Genomic DNA, 19,420 nt, shown 5'->3' with positions numbered 1-19,420 from the left:
AGGAAATAGTATGATCTGGCTTTCTGCGTATTTGTCGCGAACGGAGACCTCTGAATAGTTGAATAGCGGACGTTGCCTAAGCTGCCTTCCTCGACGATTCATACGTCCCAAGCCTTTATTATATGGAAAGAAGGATCGTGGGAATATAACGTGCATATTTTACAGATGCTTTTCAATGGGGCAGTCTCGGTGTTTGTTACTTTGCATCTTGCCACCTAAATAATTTTGCGTTTATCGACAGCTGACTGGTAGGCCCTGGGCGGTTTTGTTCTGTGGATATAAGTAGGACTGATTTTTATAGTACTCTCTCTGCTCATTTTTTTACATGTCCCCGCTGCATTTAATGGGCTCTATAGGAGGCCATCTACGGCTTTTTTTAATGTTTTATTGGTAACACAGGAAGACTTCAAGAAGTATGAAGGTTTTTTTTTCGTGTCGTTTTGTCATTCTCCATCAACGATGATGCGATGTTTCGTTGTTTACGTCTGCCTGAAATTAGAGGTGGTCGCAAAGCAGTCATGAAAAGAGTCTGGGATGGCTTGCAGGCGTCATTTCTGATCAGTGCTCAGGTCAGGATTCAAGCCGGCATTAACAGTTCCACTAGTGCTCCCTGGAGGAGCGTCCGTGAACGCTGGCAACGCACAATGGGCTACGCGCTCGTCGACTTCATCGAAACAGGCGATGGCTACATCTTTCGGCAAATGGCGGTATTGGGCGCTACAGTATGTGACTAGAAACTGAGCTCACTCGTTGTGAACGGTAAGGACTCCCCGAGTGACGCAGACTTGGTGTCTCAGCAGTAAGGACAGGGTTTCTTCGGCGATGCTGTTGGACACGTGTTGGTGTTGGTTGTCGCTCTCCGCCAAAACAATCAAGCTGGCACACGGTGGTAGTGTGACGGGGACGTCGGACACGCGAAGAACTCCCGGCTCACTGTAGTCGTCTATGCCACACGGGGTGGGGAATGTCACCACGAGTTCGTGTAGGTCGATGACAGCACCATTTTATCCAAGAAAACCGAGGCCGAGGATCGGGTCCCTGCAGCACTGAGCCAACACATCGAAGCAGCCAGTGCAGATTCTACCGCGAATCTTTATCCTAGCGGTGCAGACTCCAAGATGCGTCAGCGCATTGCCGCCAGCAGTCCGTATTTGCGTTCCGTGCCAGGGTGTCAGGACTTTTCTCAAGCCAGTAGCAAGACCACAACACATAACGAAGAAATCGGAGCCTGTGTCCACGAAGGTACTCACATGGCGGTTGTCAGCGACGACTGGGGTTTTGGCGGAAACGAGCTCACTTTTCGGAACGTGCGTCGTGAAAAGAGTTGGACTCGAGGGTCGCGGGCGTCGAGAGGAGGCTGCTGTGCATGTGCAATGCACAGCGCGAGAGTGTGTTGCAGTTTAACGCGAGGCGTGTTCGGCTTCGGTGATAGCCTGGTGGCCTGGGGTTTTGTGGCGTAAGCAAGCTTAGATTTTTTTTCGACAATATTTCCGTGCAATAAAGAAAGAAAACTGCGGCGATAGCCTCGTGCTGTCGCGCAGTGTCCAGCGAAGGTGATTTGTTCACGCCGCCACTGGTTGGAATCTCAGTCATGAATGTTTATTTTATCTGTTCTTATTTTTTATTTCACTTGGCCCAAACTCGCAAACATCGCAAGATCTTATTTCTTTCAGCACAAATCCACAATTAACGCAATATCTTCCTAGGGATTTGTTCATTGGAATAGTGCTTTTGCAAAAAAGGAAACAGCAGTGGTTTAGCATAGCCAAATTAATTAGAAACAGGGGCGTGGATTGAATTCAGTCCAAACAGAAACGAAAATATTACATCATAGCACGACAGATGCTACGATTACAATAAGGAAACTTGTGCGGCTTTTTGCTTGATGTCTTTCTCATCGTTGCTTGCTTCTATTCGATCATGACAGTTTTTAGAAATCTCATCGCTTCTAGCTAGGGTCGTCATGCTCCGTGAATGCAGAAGTGAATGTTGACACACACAGCCGCTTTGACGGAGCTCGAACTTAGAGTAGGGTAAACTATATGCACTCAATATGTAACCAACGCGCAGTTTGCTCGTCTCCATCACACGTGGTACATCCTCGTCAAAACATAAAGCAAGACAGAAACGGGAAGCATCTGCACAATCAAAATCATTCGCCCTACAATCCTCTATCATCGCGAGTACCGAAGAGGGCCATAATTTTCTTCGCTTCATTTCTCTCGTTCATGGCCTCTGTTACCTAACGCAGTTCGCTCGGAGCGAGAACTCCCAGTCCGCGGCAGTTCGCTCGTGAAGCTGTCCGCACTGGCCTTTCAAACGGCTTTCCCCTTTTTCACGAGCCATTTGTTTCCCGCTAGGAAACAGGCTTCGCTGGGTTCACGCTACCAGCGCTCGTGCGAACGGACGCCAGCGTCCAGGCCATTGCCACGCTATCTCGTCGCTTCTAATGACGGCTAATTCAGTGGCGCGTCTCACAATGCTTCGCGCCGAGCCATTTTTGGCGTGAATGGTCGTATTTCCTCAAGCTGCGAGTCGTCGAAAACAGTTCCCTTTGAAAGATCAGTGTTGCGTCGCCTTATAGCTATTTTATTCTTTTTTGTGTGTGTATTTGAATCATTGGAAGCAGATGAGTTTACTCAAACTGCGCTGTATTTGTTGATGGCAGCTCGCGCCTGGTGTAGTCAGAAGAAAGAATCGGACTCTGATGCAAAACCTGCGATCCTTAACCGCTGCTTTCCAGCAGTTAACGCGTCTCTGCGCTGTGAGAATTTTGAATCAGTTAAGTCACTGATTAATTAAGGCTGCGACTGGTTTGAAATTAAGACTATGTTTAGCTATACAGATCATGACTTTTCCTTGTCGCCATTTTTCTTAACTGTGATGCGCCGATCAGTTTTACTTATTGCATTTGGTCCGCTCTGCTTTTCTTTCTTAGTTTGGTATGAAAGCAGTTAAATGTTTGTCAACTCATCAATAATTGAAAGTACAAGTTCTGGTTCATACCCAGACAACACATTGATTAACAAATTTATTAAAATCACTTGGCACCTAGGTCAAGTCTGCCAGCCTCCTTTTCATGACTTTCTACTTGAGTTAAGTTCTTCCCTTTCGTTGCGTGTTCTCTTTCAAGATTAATTGGCCTGAAGCGACGCTAAAGAGGACTTACTGCTGAATTGGTATTAGTTAATTCTTTACTATGGTATGCTCTCTATGGTAGTGTATGCTTGTACGCTCTCTCTCCGCCGGATTAAGCAAACATTGGCAGCAAAACATGAGCAGGTTTTAAGGGTTAAATTTTTGTATCTTTTAGAGCTGAAAGCAAAAATGTTTTGTCTGTCCACGAGTGGTGACCAAAAACGCGAAATAAAATTTGTCTCAATTTCTTTGGGCGCGATTTTTCATACCTTTCAACAGATTTCAGCGTACCCAGAGTAAACGGTGGATTTAGGCAGCTCGAAAATATTCTCCAAGAACATTGAAATCGAGCGTTTCTCAAAGCTGTTTAGCTTACCTAGCAGTTAAACCACTTTAGCATACGGCGGACTTTTCCAGCGGCATTTATGAATTTCGGCCCCGTCAGCGTTGCTCATTCTTTTCATTTTTGTCTCTTTGTCTAAAAAGTAAAAGAAAGAAATGGGTAATTTTTTGGTGTGACACAGGCACTGCTCACGTCATTCAAAAATTAAAGTAACAGAGCAAGCAACACCCTCGAAGGGCGAAAGCTTAACTACGTTCCTCGCTCTGCCATATTCCTCGCTCTGTGAGACCCATATTGATTATCGAGGAAGTTGTGACGGTAATAGGAGCGCAGATATCTTCAAGCGGAAGGTTCCGTGGGCCTGAAGGCACTGCAGCCATCCAGCTGCACTCGCTTCAATCATGCATCCACCGGAAGCTTGCGAAGTAGTTAGTCCAGTAAAAGCCATAGCTTACTGCCATAAATGAAATGGAGAATGACGCAACCATTTCATCAAAGTGGCCTGCTTGCTATCTTTCTTGTTCTTTTTCTGTCTTGTACCATACTAGACGTATACACAATGATTTGATTTTAATTCTCGGGATTAACGCAAATAACAGTAACAAATTGATTGTTTCCTGCCGTTAAATTCAGTAATCACACGCTTCGTTTTTGTTCCTTTTCCTTTGTTTCCAAGCTTATGCTAAGGCTCAGTTAGTTGGAAGATTGTTTGGTGACTGAGGATTAAAGCGTTATCAAGTCGTGTGCTGTGCACTTCTGTTTTTCTTTGCCAAGATAAGCAGTTTTCGTGGCTGGTTGTTTTTTCAGACTTACATTGTCTTGATGAGTCTTCTGCGCAAAGGATCACCCACAATAATTTCCTTACATTGCTGCAACTACCTCCTTGTAATCAAAACATGCAGTGCGGTTATTCACCTGATGTTATAGAACTCTCGCAAACTAGAAGATTTTATCTGTTTTAACTTTTTTATCGGTACTATTTTCTTTTCCTGCTTTCTATTCCTGTGCGCGATTAAATGCAACGAAAGAGCTAGAAGCTGAAAGAATAAAGCTCTAAAAATTTTATTAGATTTTCTTAAAGACGTGAGCGCATCGCTGAAACATTTCCTTTTGCACTTAGTCCCAGTTGGAGCTCTATGGCAGTAGAGAGCACAATGAATTGTATAACAAACCAAAAAATATTTTTCTTAGCCAGACATTTTCTTTTAGGGGATTATGAATGTACAGTACTCACGGATTGAAATAGGACATTCGGAGCGCGTGGCCGTCGCTTCATGGAGCGCCGCCCGTAGACGCTCATGGAACCAAGGTGGTGCATTGTGGTATGGCGCGAGAGGGAGAACATCTACAAAGCAGAATTGTTCCTTCCAGTAGCCAATGAGCCGGCCTGTGGCTTACCACATGCCTGCGTGGCACTGCAAGGCTAGCGCTCCGAATGTCCTATTTCAATCCGTGAGTACTGTACCTCATCACTTGAGTCTTTGTCGTTGGAAAAAATGTAATAACGATGGGTCTGTTATAAACAATGAATCTACATTAGGCCTATCGTCTAAAGCGGGTGCACTCATGTCCATCGGAAAAATTTTGCATCTTTTCGCCCTCTTTTTTTATTATTATTACATGCATTTACATTTTACGTAGCGCTCACATACCAACCTCAGAAAAACTTATCAGGCCTGGAGAGAGAGATAGAAAGATGAACGGGAAAGCAGGGAGGTTAACTTGGCGACGCCCGGTATGCTACCCTACACGCGGGAAGGGGAACAGAGGGTGAGATAGAAAGGGGAGAGAGCAAAGGGAGGTCACTTTTCCACATGTCCATTGGCCATTACTTGCAGAGTACACAGGGCACACGCTGATAGTCCTAAGCTCCTGTCACAAGAATTAGATCAGGCCGGCCCAATGAAAAAGTGGCCGCTGACACAGTTTATCCGCTATACCATGGCAGACCTAAGGAAGAAATCACGCTGTCCTTTTTCACACTTGGGCTACGCAAAGCTGCCAAAGCAGCATTTTCTCAAAACGATACATACAACTGCACTCTGCCCACATACTCGCTGGCTTGGAGACCTTCGTAAAATATGGTATATTTTCCCAGACGTTTTTGAAGTGAAAAGCTTCACTACGCTAGTCAACACCGCGCTTCGCGCGAGCCGGCGTATGTCGGAGCACGAGTGACGTCACGCACGGCGCAGGTGGCCGCCGCCGACTCCGTTGCCTTTTCTCTCTCTCTCGCTCCCTAGTCACACCGAGCCACAGGTTTCCGCCACTGCGCAGCGCCACGCCTTTCCTCACAATGCAACTTTCAGTTTTCAGTTTTCTCTTTCTTCTTTCCCTCCCTCCTTTATCCCTTCCTTTACGGCACGATTCGGGTGTCCACCGAGATATGTGAGACGGTTACTGTGCCATTTCCTTCCCTCAAAAACCAAACAAAACAAGTGAGCCGACGGCGTTCATAAAATTCATTTGCGTTGACAACTTTGCAAAGGCTGTTCATTTTCACGAAAGGAAAGGCGCACAACCGGCTTCGTGGGTCAGGGGAGACCTCAATCTCACTTTCATGTACATGGCGTTGGTGTCAAAAGCCTGCTTTGATTGCGTTCCGCACACAGGATAGGCAGCGCGCCCTCCCTGCCACCCTGGGAGGTCGCATGTAGTTAATGGTTGATCGCGAGAGATTGATCATCAAATGAACGCTGCGGCCTAGGTATTGCTGCAGTGCCGCATGTCAGCCACAACGCTTTCAGCGCTAATTCATTCATTCCACATCTCTCTCTCACCACGAATCAAAGCAAGAATGAGGCGTCCACATATCCAGGGCGAAAGATATGCGCCCTTCCTTTGCTCAAAGCCATCGCCGTCTAGAACATTGTCAACGCCAACGCCAAAGAACACAGTGAACGCCCATATCTTTCGCTTTGAATATCCTGGATTAGCTGGGCTAATTCACATTAATTTTTTTCTTCTGTTTCAATTCCTAAGCACGGCGCCAGCCAGAGCACTGCAATCTCTCTTCTTTCGTACAAGTCGTTACATCGACTGGCAAATCCGCCGGCTGTGTATCAAAACGTACGCGCTGCAGCGCTTTGTTTCTATTTTTTCTTCATCTTTATTACCACTCTTTTTTAGGGAACAGCTAGCGAAGGCGCAGAGTAATGCTTTTCAGGAAAGCCGCATTTTTGGAAGTACGTGAAAGCTGAATGTTCTCGCCAAAAAAATGCTGGTAAATAAGGCGCCGCAAAGACGTGTCACAGAGGTTTCCTGTCAAAGAACCTGTTCGCAGTTGAGATTGCATCATAGTGGACAAGGAATCGCTGCTGGTCAATTTAGCGCAAATTCGTGGCTTCCATAGCGCCTTGCAAGGCCACGTTAAACTCCTGTGCTACAAGACTGACTCAGCCCGTTCTCCACTAGCTTCTCAGAAACTGGGCGAATAACCCCAGCTTCCCCATCACAGTGTCTCCCATCTTCTCAGTTTACCAGAGGATAACAAGAGATTGAGAGATCGGGTGTCTGAAAGCGTGCTTGCATCACCTTCCGTCGTACGCGGCTACAAATTACTTCGTTTATGTTTTTCCTCACACTCGCTATCCCGCTCGTTTCATGTTCTTTCCTCTCCGTTCCTCTCCTTTCGAGTGTTTATCTCAGCAACTTCAGGTTTGATGCATTCTGAGCACTCCTCTCTTTCCCTGGGCTTCCGAGTAAGCGGTTGCGCGTGAACGTAATATTTCGTGTGATTGCGCAGTCTCTTACTCGACATCGCCACTACAGTGCAAACACTTACTGGAAGCGGTACCAAGAAATTCAGAGGGCTCTTAAGGCTACGTGCGTACTGTGAAGGCGACAACCACCCGCAACGGTGTAGGGAGAACGGTTGCGTCACAATTTTAAAACGAAATTTGGTTCTTCAAGAAAGGAAAAGATACAGTGTCTAAAATATCGACATCTTGGTGGACACCTCAACCACGCCTTAAGGGAAGAGGTGAAGTCTGGGATGGCATAGAGCTGAACGTGCATATCTCGCCGGTACGAGCCCCTGTCACAAGCTAGTCTCCAACTTGACCAGAACATGTAAGCTTTCCAACAAACAGTTGGTCCCAATTTTGTTGCGAATGCAGTCGGGAATGCTGCCACCGCATTGAGGTCAGCCTGTAATTGACATACGAGCATAAGACGGAGCAGCAAAGTAGTATGATTGTATAAAATTGCGGCGCTCGTCGTGCTGTGTGCATCCTGTGGCCACTTGATGACGTCACCTTATTTTTCTTGCCATTGCTAGAATTTTCTGTGCCATGTGCGAGTACACGCACACATGACACACTTTTTCTTGTAATGGCCCCTTTGCGCAAGCCACTTCCACCCCCCCCCCCCCCTTTTTTTCTAAGAAAGAGGTGCATATAACGTCTACACTCTAAAATCCTCATGTCTGCAAAATTAGCCCTCTGTAAAATCGCTCATTTTCTTAGCATTGCCGGGAGGAGGTTAGCAGGGGAAACAGGTCGTAGCACTCGAGGTTATATTGCGGAAAAGCTTACCGTGGCGGAAAGGGGGAAGCCCTGAGCAGTAAAAAGACTTGTATACTGCTCCAAGAAGCCTCTTGTACGATGAAAAATTTGGACGTGTACGTGGAAGTATATATGGACTCTTTTTCCGCCACTTAACAAAACACTTTGTGGGGCTAGTTGGTGAAGCATGGTTTCGTGGAGAAGTTTTTTAAGAGCTGCAAAAACGAGGGCACAGAATGAAAGAAGTACACAGGGCAGCGCCCGCCCTTTGTACTTCTTAATTTCTGTGTCCTCGTTTTTTTTTGCGCTGAAAAAACTTCTTCAAGAAGCTTTTTCCATGAGTATGAGAAAAAAAGATTTAGAACGGAGTCTATCTCCGGTGCAGCAACAAAGCAAGGTGCAGCCTTAAAACAACTTGAAGGCAAGTATGGACGCTTCTGAAAAGCTCCGGAAGCATATCACCTCACGGCGCCAATCAAGAAAAGCTACACTGCCTCCTTTAGAACGAATTTGGCGTTTCAATCAAATCTACACGGATCCAAGATCACCATCTCTCAAGCCCCTGCGGTGGCTGAGTGGTCATGGTCCTCGGCTTCTGACCCGAAAGCCTCAGGTTCTATCCCGGCAGCCGCCGTCACATTTCTATGAAGGCAAGAGGCTAGAGACCCGTGTACAGTGCGAAGTCAGTGCACGTTAAATAATCCCAGGTGGGCGAAATTGCCCGGAGCCCTTCACTACGGCGCCCCTCATAGCCTGAATCACTTTGGGACTTTAAACACCATAAAAGCAAACCAACCAATATCTCTCTCGGCCAGTAAAATTTCTAGAATGCCACAAAAATAAAAAATATTAAAAATACAAAGGACAGCACACCAGCTGTGGTGCTCTTAAAAATAGAGAAGACCATCTTTACTATTGGCGATAAAGTCGAAGACCGGTGTATTACAAGCCAGCCAAAAATCGAGGCATTTGTGAATTACCGTTTAAAAGCTGTACATGAACTGTAAGGGATCAGTAGGAGAAGGCTCCGGATTAATTTAGACCAACTAGGACTATTTAACACGCAGTGTCATCACTCAACACGCGATCATTTTTGCATTTTACATCCTTCGAAATGTGGCCGCCGCGGTTGAAATTTGATTGCACGACCTGATGCAATTCGACAGCCCGCGAATTTAACGGTGCATGTGATAATAACTGGCGATTTTAGAGAATTATATAGACATCATCAGTGTGTTCGCACTTGCATCTATTTTGCCGTCAAAGCCTGATGTCATAACCCGATGAGCAAAAAACACTCGGGCAGAAAAATGCAGCTTGTGTTCATGTGCGTACTTTACACTTCAACAGAGTTTTTCCGGAAAACCCTAAGTTGAATCTTCATTCCTTTCGCGATATATTTTAATTTCCCCCCCCCCCCCCCTTCCACCTAACGTTTCCAAAATTTCGGCAGTGAGATGTTTGGGAGCAACGAACATAGACAGCGCTATGGTCAGGACACGTTGCAGGACTCGGCAGCAAGCATAGTGCTCTATCCACATTTGACAGGTGGTCGCACTAGTATTTGGCAGGGCTCCTACATCATGGTTTCGGCGTGTACTACGGAGAAGAATGCGTTTTCCTCGGCAAGCCACCAGTGCAGCATATTGCCACTGGATACAACGCAACTCATAAACGTGTCATTGTTCGCCGTAGAGCGCAATATTTGCCAGCGCTGATTAAACGGTCAACACCTAAGGAGAATAATATGACTTTTTTTAAAGCTTCCCCTTGTCGACACCCTCCCGCGACCAATTCAAATTCCGACGGTCTTCAACAAACACCCCCCTCTTGTCAACCATATTTTTGGGTGCTTCGATTATTTGTAAAAGAAATGGAAGGAGAAATATGTGGCCTCTCTTCGATCCAGAGCTGTGTACTCTGATTTGTATACAGTTCACAGTAATCAACGCCTGGGGACGAGCAATAAATGCACTCTTTCTCAGCGCGCGTCATCCAAGCCACGCGGTGTTCAGCCTCTCCGACGCGCCGCCGGCACCCCTCTTGGCCATCGCTAGGCGGCGCGCGCAGCGATACTAGGAAATGCCGGGAGCGTCCGGGAGCGCACTGTGACCCGCGCGTGTGTGTGCGTGCGTGCGCTGTGGTGGTCTGCGGGCGCGCTTTCTCCGTTCTTCTCGCAGTCTGACAGCGCGCGGCTCTCTCGTGCCTGTGCTCGCTGCCTGTGTTTTTGGTACGCGACTGGCAGGTGGATAAAAAACGAAACACTCGAGGACGAACAGCGCCACCCTTCTTCAACACCGACGGCGCTATGGATTTACTCCACACAGTCCTGGCTGCCACGATTCTCGTCGTAACAGGTCAGAAGGCTGGATTTCACTTTCGGGAAGCGATGACAGGAAGCCACGCGGCCGCGGTGATGGCGCTGCTTTCAAAACCTGGAGAGGCGCTGAGCTTGCCCGGCTGTAGCGGTTTCCCGACGGTGCGCGAAGGCTTCCATAATCAACCGGCATCCTTTCCCGCTCTCTGCTCCTGCTTCGCTTGCGGTGGGACGGTAGCCTGTGGAATAAATCGAGTGACGGGACGGCTCTCGCTGGCTGCAATGGCTCTGTATTGTAGCGTTAGAGTGTCCCGTGAGAATACGCGCTCCAATCACTGTTATGTGTTGTGCATTGTTCCGTGCTTTTCTTAAGCAAGGACGGCAGGCACACCGTTCCGTAAGAAATTTTAACGCGGGAAACGCATTTGGAAGCACAGTACAACGATTGCTTTGCAAGCAACTTATCAATGCTAGTAATGGTACGGGAGGCTTTTTGCGGTAAATAATCTTCGTGTTTATTGTGCCAGTGGCTTTCGTAAACTATGTGCAGGAGCTCAGACTTTTTTTATCCTTTACAGCTATTGCTCGCGAAGGTCTTGGTTTCAATACCCCTCCTGCCAGGCAATTTTTACGTGAACGGCAACTTACGTGAACGGCAACCTAGGCTGGCTTTCTGTGCTGATAATATGGGTGAAGCCGATCGTGTCGCTTGATTATAGTGTTCTGCATTTGGCATCAAGTTTTTTCCTTCGATCATGCAGTTGAACTATGACGCTGCAGTTTTTTCAAAGGACTGATATATTTCGGTCAAACGAAGAGCTGTCTAGTTGAGCTTACTTTGTCTTAAAGCCAAAGTCTCATTTACATGCGTAGTATTCCTTGGTCCCTTCCATTTGTGCCTTTTTTCACGAAAATAAAAACAAAGGCGAACTGCGAAACACAGACTCACCAAGTTGCGAGCTGTGTCATATATTATTTTTTTTCTATGAAATCTGTGAAGGCTCGTTCTCGGAAGCTAGGTCGAGACTTTGCTTAAACTAGACGCGAAGGATTCCTTCTTAATCACAAACGAAACGTGCAGAAAAATTGTGGCAACTATGCAACACCTTGTAGCTTAATCATTCTTCCTACCCCTAAAAACAAATGAAGCTCTTTTGTTGTCTCCTAAGCCGCATGAGCAGTGCCTTAGTTACCCGGCTACAATCCTCTATTCTTATCGGAAGGGCAGAGGCCCCGAAAGGCGGCTTCATATCTCCTTCAGTCAGGAGTCATGATCAAATCGAAGGAAAACTCATAATCTGAGCTCTTTGTAAGCAACATGGCCTGATAGCACATATAAGAATTCAACCAATCGTGATGGTTACATACGCAATTTTTGTCTGGCCCTGGTACCTCCAAGTCACGACTCCACTGTATTCAGGATTTCATTTGTACTCCTATGAGTACCCCCCCCTCCCATTTCAGGATGCCATTTGTACCCCCCCCCCCCCCGATGTTTTGCGTCTTTCCTTTCCTCCCTGTCCTCCTCACCATACCAGCTGCGGCTGCGGCTGAGATGTGCGCAGATATATGAGACAGGTACTGCCCCATTTCCTTTCGTGGTGGTGGTGGTAGTGGTTTTATTAAAAATAATAGTAAAAAGGAAGGAAAAGATTTTTGCTAGCCCCGGCATCTGCCATCGATACTGAAGCACCTGAGCTGGGGCAGCGGAAATAAAGGACAGCAGGCAGAATGGAGAAATGAAATGAAAGAGGTGAGGGGACAGGAATAGAGGACAGGGGGAGAAGTAATATGTACAAAATATTTACACAATAAGTACTGTGTCCAGGTTGTGCGCGTAATTAGTTCAGTTTAGAGGAATTAAATCACACACGCGCACAGCACTGTGTAGGTTACAACTGGAGTGGGGCGTCCAGTTATTAATCGTTCAAGGTAGAACTCGCGGAGCGTTCGGTCACTGCGTGTGACTACCTGACGGAGAACAGACGGGACGTCAAGCCCGTGTGTTCGAGGAATGCACAGAGGCTCACCAAAGTTCGCTCACGAGTGCGCGCACTGCCCTGCGGCCACAATAGCGTCTTGATGGAGTCTGGTAGTATGCCCTGCGCCCTATAGGCCGCGAGCATATCGCGACGAGCATCGGCGAACGCGGAGCAGCGAAGGAGCAGATGTTCTAGTGTTTCCACTGCACCGCATCCGTCACACACATCACTCATCGCGATTCCGTGCCGCACCCGTCGTTCCCCGGGCCACACGCAGCCAATGCGCGCGCGGAGGATCATTGCACGTTGCGACCGTGTAAGTGCGCGACAGCCGGTGACACTGTCGATGCGCTCACCTCCCGCGATGCGTGGGTCGGGGTGCTGCTTTCGGAGATGGTCGTGAATGGCCGCACGCACGTCCTCCAGCGCAAGGGGCAGATCGCTGGCAGGTAGTTGGTGTGCAGCGGTCGCGAGGTCGTCAGCTTCTTCGTTCCTTTCGTCAAAAGATGCAGCTGCGGAGGTCAATTCCGCGTAGACGAGGTGCGCAGAATTGGAGTCTACGACGAATGTACGCGAAAAGTGTGCAATGTGGGATGCTCCTAGACTGGCTATGTGGGTGGTAGTGGATATTCTCCTTTCCTACAGGAAAGTCGAAAACGTGTTGATATCCGAGCTGAACGTGCAAGTCCTTACGGACAGTGGTGGTGCTGGTTAAAAAGGCTGCGAAGTCCATTGGCCAGACGAGTTCGAATGAGAGACCAAGTCTAGTGCCTAAACGGGCTCTAAACAAAGAGGCCAAAGCCAAGTAGCTAAACATGCTCGAAAAGAGAGCCGAAGCCAAGTAACTGAACATGCGCGAAATAGAACAGCAAAGCCAAGTAGCTCTTTGTGTGTCAGGCTAGCTCGTCGCGTGCTTAATATGTCTGTAAATATACTTGTGCCAGCTGTACCGTCCTCGTTGCATACATGCGGCAGACCAACCTTACCTGCCGAAAACCCAGCTAATTCCAACCAGCTTTACACGAATAATGCGCTGAGCGGGTAAGCTTAGCTCTACTATTTTTTTCCCGCGTTTACAGAGAATTAACTTACACACTAAACAGGTGTCGGCGGTCGGTACTGCTGGTCATTTTGACAGCCATTTATTCAAATCATGCTGCGTCTTCAAGACTGGCTCACCAAGAGTCTGCCAGCGGATACGACCGACCAGCCTCTGCCACTGACTGTAAAACACACACTGGAAACCTGCTCTGCATAATAAGCAGCCGTCTTTCAGGACGGCCCTTGGCGAACTGTAATCCGTCCGGATGCGGAGTTAGGAAGTTCCTCTCAAGCGTTCTGAGTGCCAAACGTCAATCCCGTGGTATCTGCACTGAGGTTGAGTCAAGCGGGTTAGGCCACGTCTGCTTTCCTTCGTTCTTTCTCGTTTTCATTTCTTGGTGGAGTAAAAAGGGTAAGTGCCTCACATCTCTGTCTGCCCGTTGCTTTTTATTTGTCATTTCTAGCGATATAAGCGTTTGGAAGAGAGCAGCCCACTACACAGTGTTTTTCTGCGCTGCCGGGGGAAGCTTATCAGAGGACTGCGGTGCCTTGATTACTTTTTTCTCAACCTTGTGAGAACAAAAGAAACATATGAGACGGGATAACTTAATAAAAGACTGGTTGTTTTGTGAAAGCAGAGTGTGGTCGCCAGTTGGATTGCTGGTTCACTAATTGCTAGCGGCGAGGATGACCTTTGACCACTTTTATAGCAGCCCGTTTGTTTGTTTGTTATTTGTTTGTTTGTTTGTTTGTTTTTCAAAACTTTGTTGCAAAGGCTAAGCACGGGAAGTGAGATCGATTCCCACGAACATTCTTTCCGCACGGGTTATTGTTTGTATCGTCGTCTATCGGCCAATCGAGTACGTCTTTGATTACAAAAAGAAAAAAAGATGCGTAAAGCTTGGCACCCATGACAAGCTGTGCTTTAAGGGTTCCAAAGAATACAATGGCCAACAGGTCTCAGTTAAACTTGCTGCCTTTGCCTGCTTGAGAAAAGACAAATTGAAACATGTCTCCTCTAGCCTACTAATCGCGAGTCATCGTTCGGCACGGCTGCAAGCTTGCAAATTCTTTTGATTCTGGAGCACAATTTACAATATTGGGGAAGGTAAACTTTCTATTGATCACCAGAACGTCAAGAAACTTTTCGTAGTGCATATTGAAATAAATGCGTAGAAAGTACTCCTTGGTTTCAGAGAAAACTGTGCACAAGTACCTGTGACTCTCTTTTCATTTTCTTATTTGCTTAACAGATTCATTCTTTTTCTTTCCTTTTGTATTTACGTCCCCAATAGTGCATTTGTTTCGCGAATCAAGGCTTTAATGCGACGCGTATGAATAAACTGAGTAATGGAAGCAGAGCGGGACAAGATCCACACTCTGGATATGTTTTCTCTTCGTTAGAAGCGCGCAGCGTGCAGAACTAGCTGTTTGTGCACTTTGCGCGTGTTGTTTAGCATAATGTCCACCTTGTTTTTTTCGTTGACCGAAATCGCAACCTGCATTGCTAGTTAAATGCAAGTGCTTCAACATGGTATATATTTTAGATTCAGCGCATTAGATAAGTACACGCTTCTGGATGAAGTTTACTTTTCATTTGGTAATGCGCCTGATTAACCGAACGCTCGCATATTGGTATAGTTTCATTATCTTCGGATGATTGTTTTTGCCTGGTTGTAACAACTGATTTCGCGATGTCTCACTCCTTAAAAGCTAAACTCTAACACCAGCAATCGAAGCTTTGCTTCTATCTCTTCTTTGAATATAATATAATATAATATAATATAATATAATATAATATAATATAATATAATATAATATAATATAATATAATATAATATAATATATTATAATATAATATAATATAATATAATATAATATAATATAATAAACATGTACAGCAGGCAAAATACACTAATTCAGTAGCGCGTGCTTATTTTATGCGTCTTTATCTTGAAAATATGTCGTTTCGATTGAGTTACTATCCAACAGAGGCTGCATGCAGTAGAGAAGAAGGAAAAGCACGGTTCATGCCGGCCTCGTCTAGATTTTTTAATCTCCTTCAGTTTATTTAAAACGACTTTAATTTCTACCGCACAAACATTTGCAGTGTGTTTCGCTTCTATTATCTTTAGTCTGGTAGCCTTACTTCGGCAACCTCTGTTCTAAACTCCCAATGTTTTGTGCAGCGTACTGACGTCATTAGAAGCACTGATTCTATCTGTTTTTTTTGTGTGTGTGTAGGTATCGATTACTTAATAAATGTGATGTGGATCCCCTTTTACCCATCCAACCACTTGCAAGCGCAGACTATTTACAGCGCTTTCCGCGAAGCATTAACTCTGTGCATCTGTGTGTCTGATTTTGTTTCTCATCGTTATCTTGAGGCCCCGGAGCGCTCGTGGGGTAAGGCTTGTGTTTTTACAGGAGTTGGACATGATTACGCGATTGAAACTTTTATGGTTGTTTTCTCTTGTTTAACGTCGTGCTCTTCGCTTAATTTGAAATAGTTCTCTTGTAACTGCTTGCTTATGTAATTATTTGCCATGTCTTGCACCATGCCCCGAGAATGCCTCCAACCATAGCATTCTCCTTCTAGTCTGTATACTCTTGTCAGAGGCAGACTGCACTTTGAACGAAAGTCACATAGCGTTAGTGTCGCTTTCAACCAGTGCCGGTGGACTTTTCAGCGATATTTACTGTAGAGTTTGCTCTCCTCCAAAGAAGTCCGGCAATCTCGCTTCACTCGATCGGATTAGCCTTGACACTGCGGTGTTGTTACAAAGTGAACAAGTCTGATGGCAGCAGCTCCACAAAGATGTGGGCTCAGAGGCTTCATGTCACGCCTTTTCTCTGTGTCTGTTCGTCAGCTGAGATAGAGCTTTCAGAGACAGCTACAATGTTTACCTGCGTTGTCAATGTGAGTAAAGTCTTTGCGTGCATGAATGCACTGAATGCATGTTCATAAATTCATAAAAAGCATAAAAAATATGTAAACAATCTATGAAAATATATTGAACGATAGAAGAGGTTCAACGCTGATGAACAGCAATGAAATTCGTATGAAAATAGAGAGGAAAAGAATGGTTACAGGTGTTATAACCTATTTCTTTGTTCGTGCTAGCTACCCGTCGTTATAGTGTTTTCAAACATATTCCTAACTTCTGTCATCATCTGAAGGGGGTTTTCTCCACAGTGATTTGTGCTGCACAGAAAACCATAGTTCTAAGGGCTTAGACGTACGAATGCTGAATGTTATGCGCTAGCCCAACAATGTACGAATGTTGTGTACGAATGTTGTGAATGTACGAATGTTGTGCGCTAGCCCAAACTGCTGCTCGCTTTACGCACAATGGCCACGAAGCACGCGTCGAGCTCTGATTGCTCTGCTCGGTAGAATTTGATTAGCGCTTTCCAGATTTTTTTTTTTTGTATCCTGCGATGCCAGCCAGCGCTGAATCTGCTGTTCATGAAGTTGCTAAAAATGCACCCCGTAATCATTGGCCTTAGCTGCGGTAACCTTTGAAGAAGTTTTGTTCGTGCGCACCATTACATTTTACTGCATCAGTGAATGCATCAGTCTTAGTCAACAGTGAATTCTCACCTTAATTCTCCTCGCGGCACTTTTTTTGTTTTCCTTTCTGTAGGTCTTGCTTTCCTTAGCGCTTCGGTAAAAAGCGGGTAATAAAATTGAGGAGGAGCCATGTCCACAAGCCTGTTTCAGTCAGGAACTTCTGGTTTATGTTTGCTTTCTTTGATTTTTCAATGCAAATATCAAATGGCTTCATTCCAGTAGAGGTGGAGAAAGTTTCGAGAAGGACGAGAAAATGAATAAAGAAGAGACAAAGAAGGAAAGAATAAAAACAATTTTTCCCCACTCATTTTTTCAGGAAGTTGAAAAAAAATCTATGTACCGTTTCCAGACTACTGTCAGGGCAGAAAGCACCTTAAACCGATTGAAATGACGCCTTATGCAGACCGTTCCGCAACGCCTTTCGATCACCGACCATTTTTCAGACCACTCATCTAGACTTGATCATGTTCATGCCTGGCTGTTGTGAGCAGCCCTCATCAAAGTCGTTGTTTTCAGTTGGCTGTTCTAGCTTTTTTAGAGAAGTCGGACGAATGTGTATGGAAAAATTTTGATCCTTGTCTCTGAATTATCCTTGCTGTCTTAGGGGCGACAGCAGGAATTCGAATCTTGCCCACGCTCTGGTCTACTCTAATTTAAGACGAACACTTCGAAAAAAGCACACTTTGAACTATGTTGTGATGAAAAAAGATACCGTTAGACCTCGCGCAACCATGATGATAAAAGATACCATTAGACGTCGCGTAACGCACGTGTGAGAGCTGTTTGTCCGTTATGTAATGGATGGATCCGATTCCTGAGTGATCTAAGCGCACGTTGGTGACTCTTATGCAGTTACGTGAATTCCTCAAGAGATAGCGTAACTTGATGACTTGTGTGCATATTGCTTACTAAACAACAAGCGTGAACATCACATAAAAATGTACAATTAATTAAAACGCACTTCTGCCTTGGGCGCACTACCGGCGGAATGTTCTCGCTTGATGAGAGATGTCTGGATGTATGCATGCAGAATTAGAGTAGTGAACGGCTTTGTGATGAGCCGAATTATTACATTTTTGTGTGCTGAAATCATTATAGCGCTCAGGATGTGTAAATAAGCAGTGTGCTTCAAATGGCGACACCGATTCTGAGAATGTGGCATATATCAATGGCCCTGTAATATGCGTACTGTACAAACATGCCTTGGTTAATTACCTGCCTTAATAGTACTGCACTACGTAGTTATTTAGAGAGAATTATGTGAGCAAAAGCTTGCCTTTGAAAGCCTATACGATTTTCCTTGCCAACGATGCGTTCACCCTGTTCGGAACTAGTCTGAAGTAATGGCTATCTAGCACGCCTAGAGGTGCTCGCAGTGGTCGCGTAGCGATGCTCGTTATACGTTGAGCAGCCTTTATTTCTGCTGGTCCTTAGCGCGAATCTTCTTAACAGACCAAACATTACTTCGTGTTGCACTTCGGAAGGAGTGCTGGTGTTGATGAAGGCAGGGGCTGCCAGACCACCACCACCAGCCTGCTAAGTGCACTCCTGAGAGCGAGATAAAATTAATGTTGTCGCACCTCAACAGGAAAACTCAAGTAATAGCGCTACTACGTACGAATATTTTACCGTCATTTCACCGTATTCTTGCAGTTCTTCCACCGCTCTTTCTCTCGCTCTTATCATTGTTTCATGTCCTACGTCCAGAAAAGACGCCGACGTTAGGTACCGCTGCCAGTACAGGCGGCTGCTTCTTGCTGAGATTGCTCCTCCTACTCTGGTCACACTTCGCCTTCTCTTCCAGCGAGAACCGACTGGTTTGCCGAATCATTGAATTTTTGTTCCCTTCTTCGTCGGCATGTGCACTACTTCAGGCACGTCCATTGCAGATCTGCAGGTGTGTTTTTTTGTTGCTGACCTAAGAACAGATGACCCATACCTGCAATGGAAGATCGACCAAGAATCAGGAGGCAGAGATTAGCCCGATGTCAGTGCATTTTTATTTCGTCTTCATCTTTTTCGCGCTCACTCATACAGCCGGTTAAGGCTGCTGTGAATATGTAATCATTCTTTTTAATTGTCACGTGATTTTCGAACCGCTCGCCATTCACGCAGCCATGCATGTGGCGAGCACTTGGCCGGTTTATCATTTCTGCGCTTTTCTTCCTATCAGTAGACTGGGACGGTCTTCTTCTACTTACTTAGCGCAGCGTTGCTGCCACGTCAGTTGAGTTAGTGCAGGCTTAGGTGTTACGTCCGTGAAAATCCTTGCCTCAACGCTGTTGCACACGTTTTCTGTAATTTCTAAGACATTTCTTCAACTCCATTTAATTGCATTTTGTCACTCGCCGCTTGACAAATGCGCATTTTTGTGAAGTTAGGAGATTTGTTTCCTTGCCTGCTTCATTGATATAGTAAAACTTCACAATTTATTGTCTTCAGCGCTTAACAGTTAAGGTAGCATAAGTAGAGACCCTAAAATTTCAAACAGCCATTATTTCCACCTTCCCCAAATTTCAA

The 19,420-nt window shown here is 45.8% G+C and overlaps 1 protein-coding gene across 1 annotated transcript in view; it reads left to right on the top strand.

The window, feature by feature from the left end:
- The first annotated feature begins 10,103 nt into the window (after positions 1-10,103).
- The window catches only part of LOC144136586 (fasciclin-2-like), a 568,432-nt gene continuing 559,115 nt past the window's right edge, over positions 10,104-19,420 (top strand). The window contains exon 1 of the mRNA XM_077669044.1: positions 10,104-10,343. Coding sequence (XP_077525170.1) covers positions 10,295-10,343 — 49 coding nt within the window. The 5' untranslated portion in view covers positions 10,104-10,294. The remainder of the gene's footprint in view (positions 10,344-19,420) is intronic.

The sequence above is a fragment of the Amblyomma americanum genome, chromosome 6, assembly GCF_052857255.1.
Source record: "Amblyomma americanum isolate KBUSLIRL-KWMA chromosome 6, ASM5285725v1, whole genome shotgun sequence".
NCBI lineage: Eukaryota > Metazoa > Arthropoda > Arachnida > Ixodida > Ixodidae > Amblyomma > Amblyomma americanum.
Note: the sequence above shows the minus strand (reverse complement) of the source record. Positions and strands in the feature narration are given on the sequence as shown.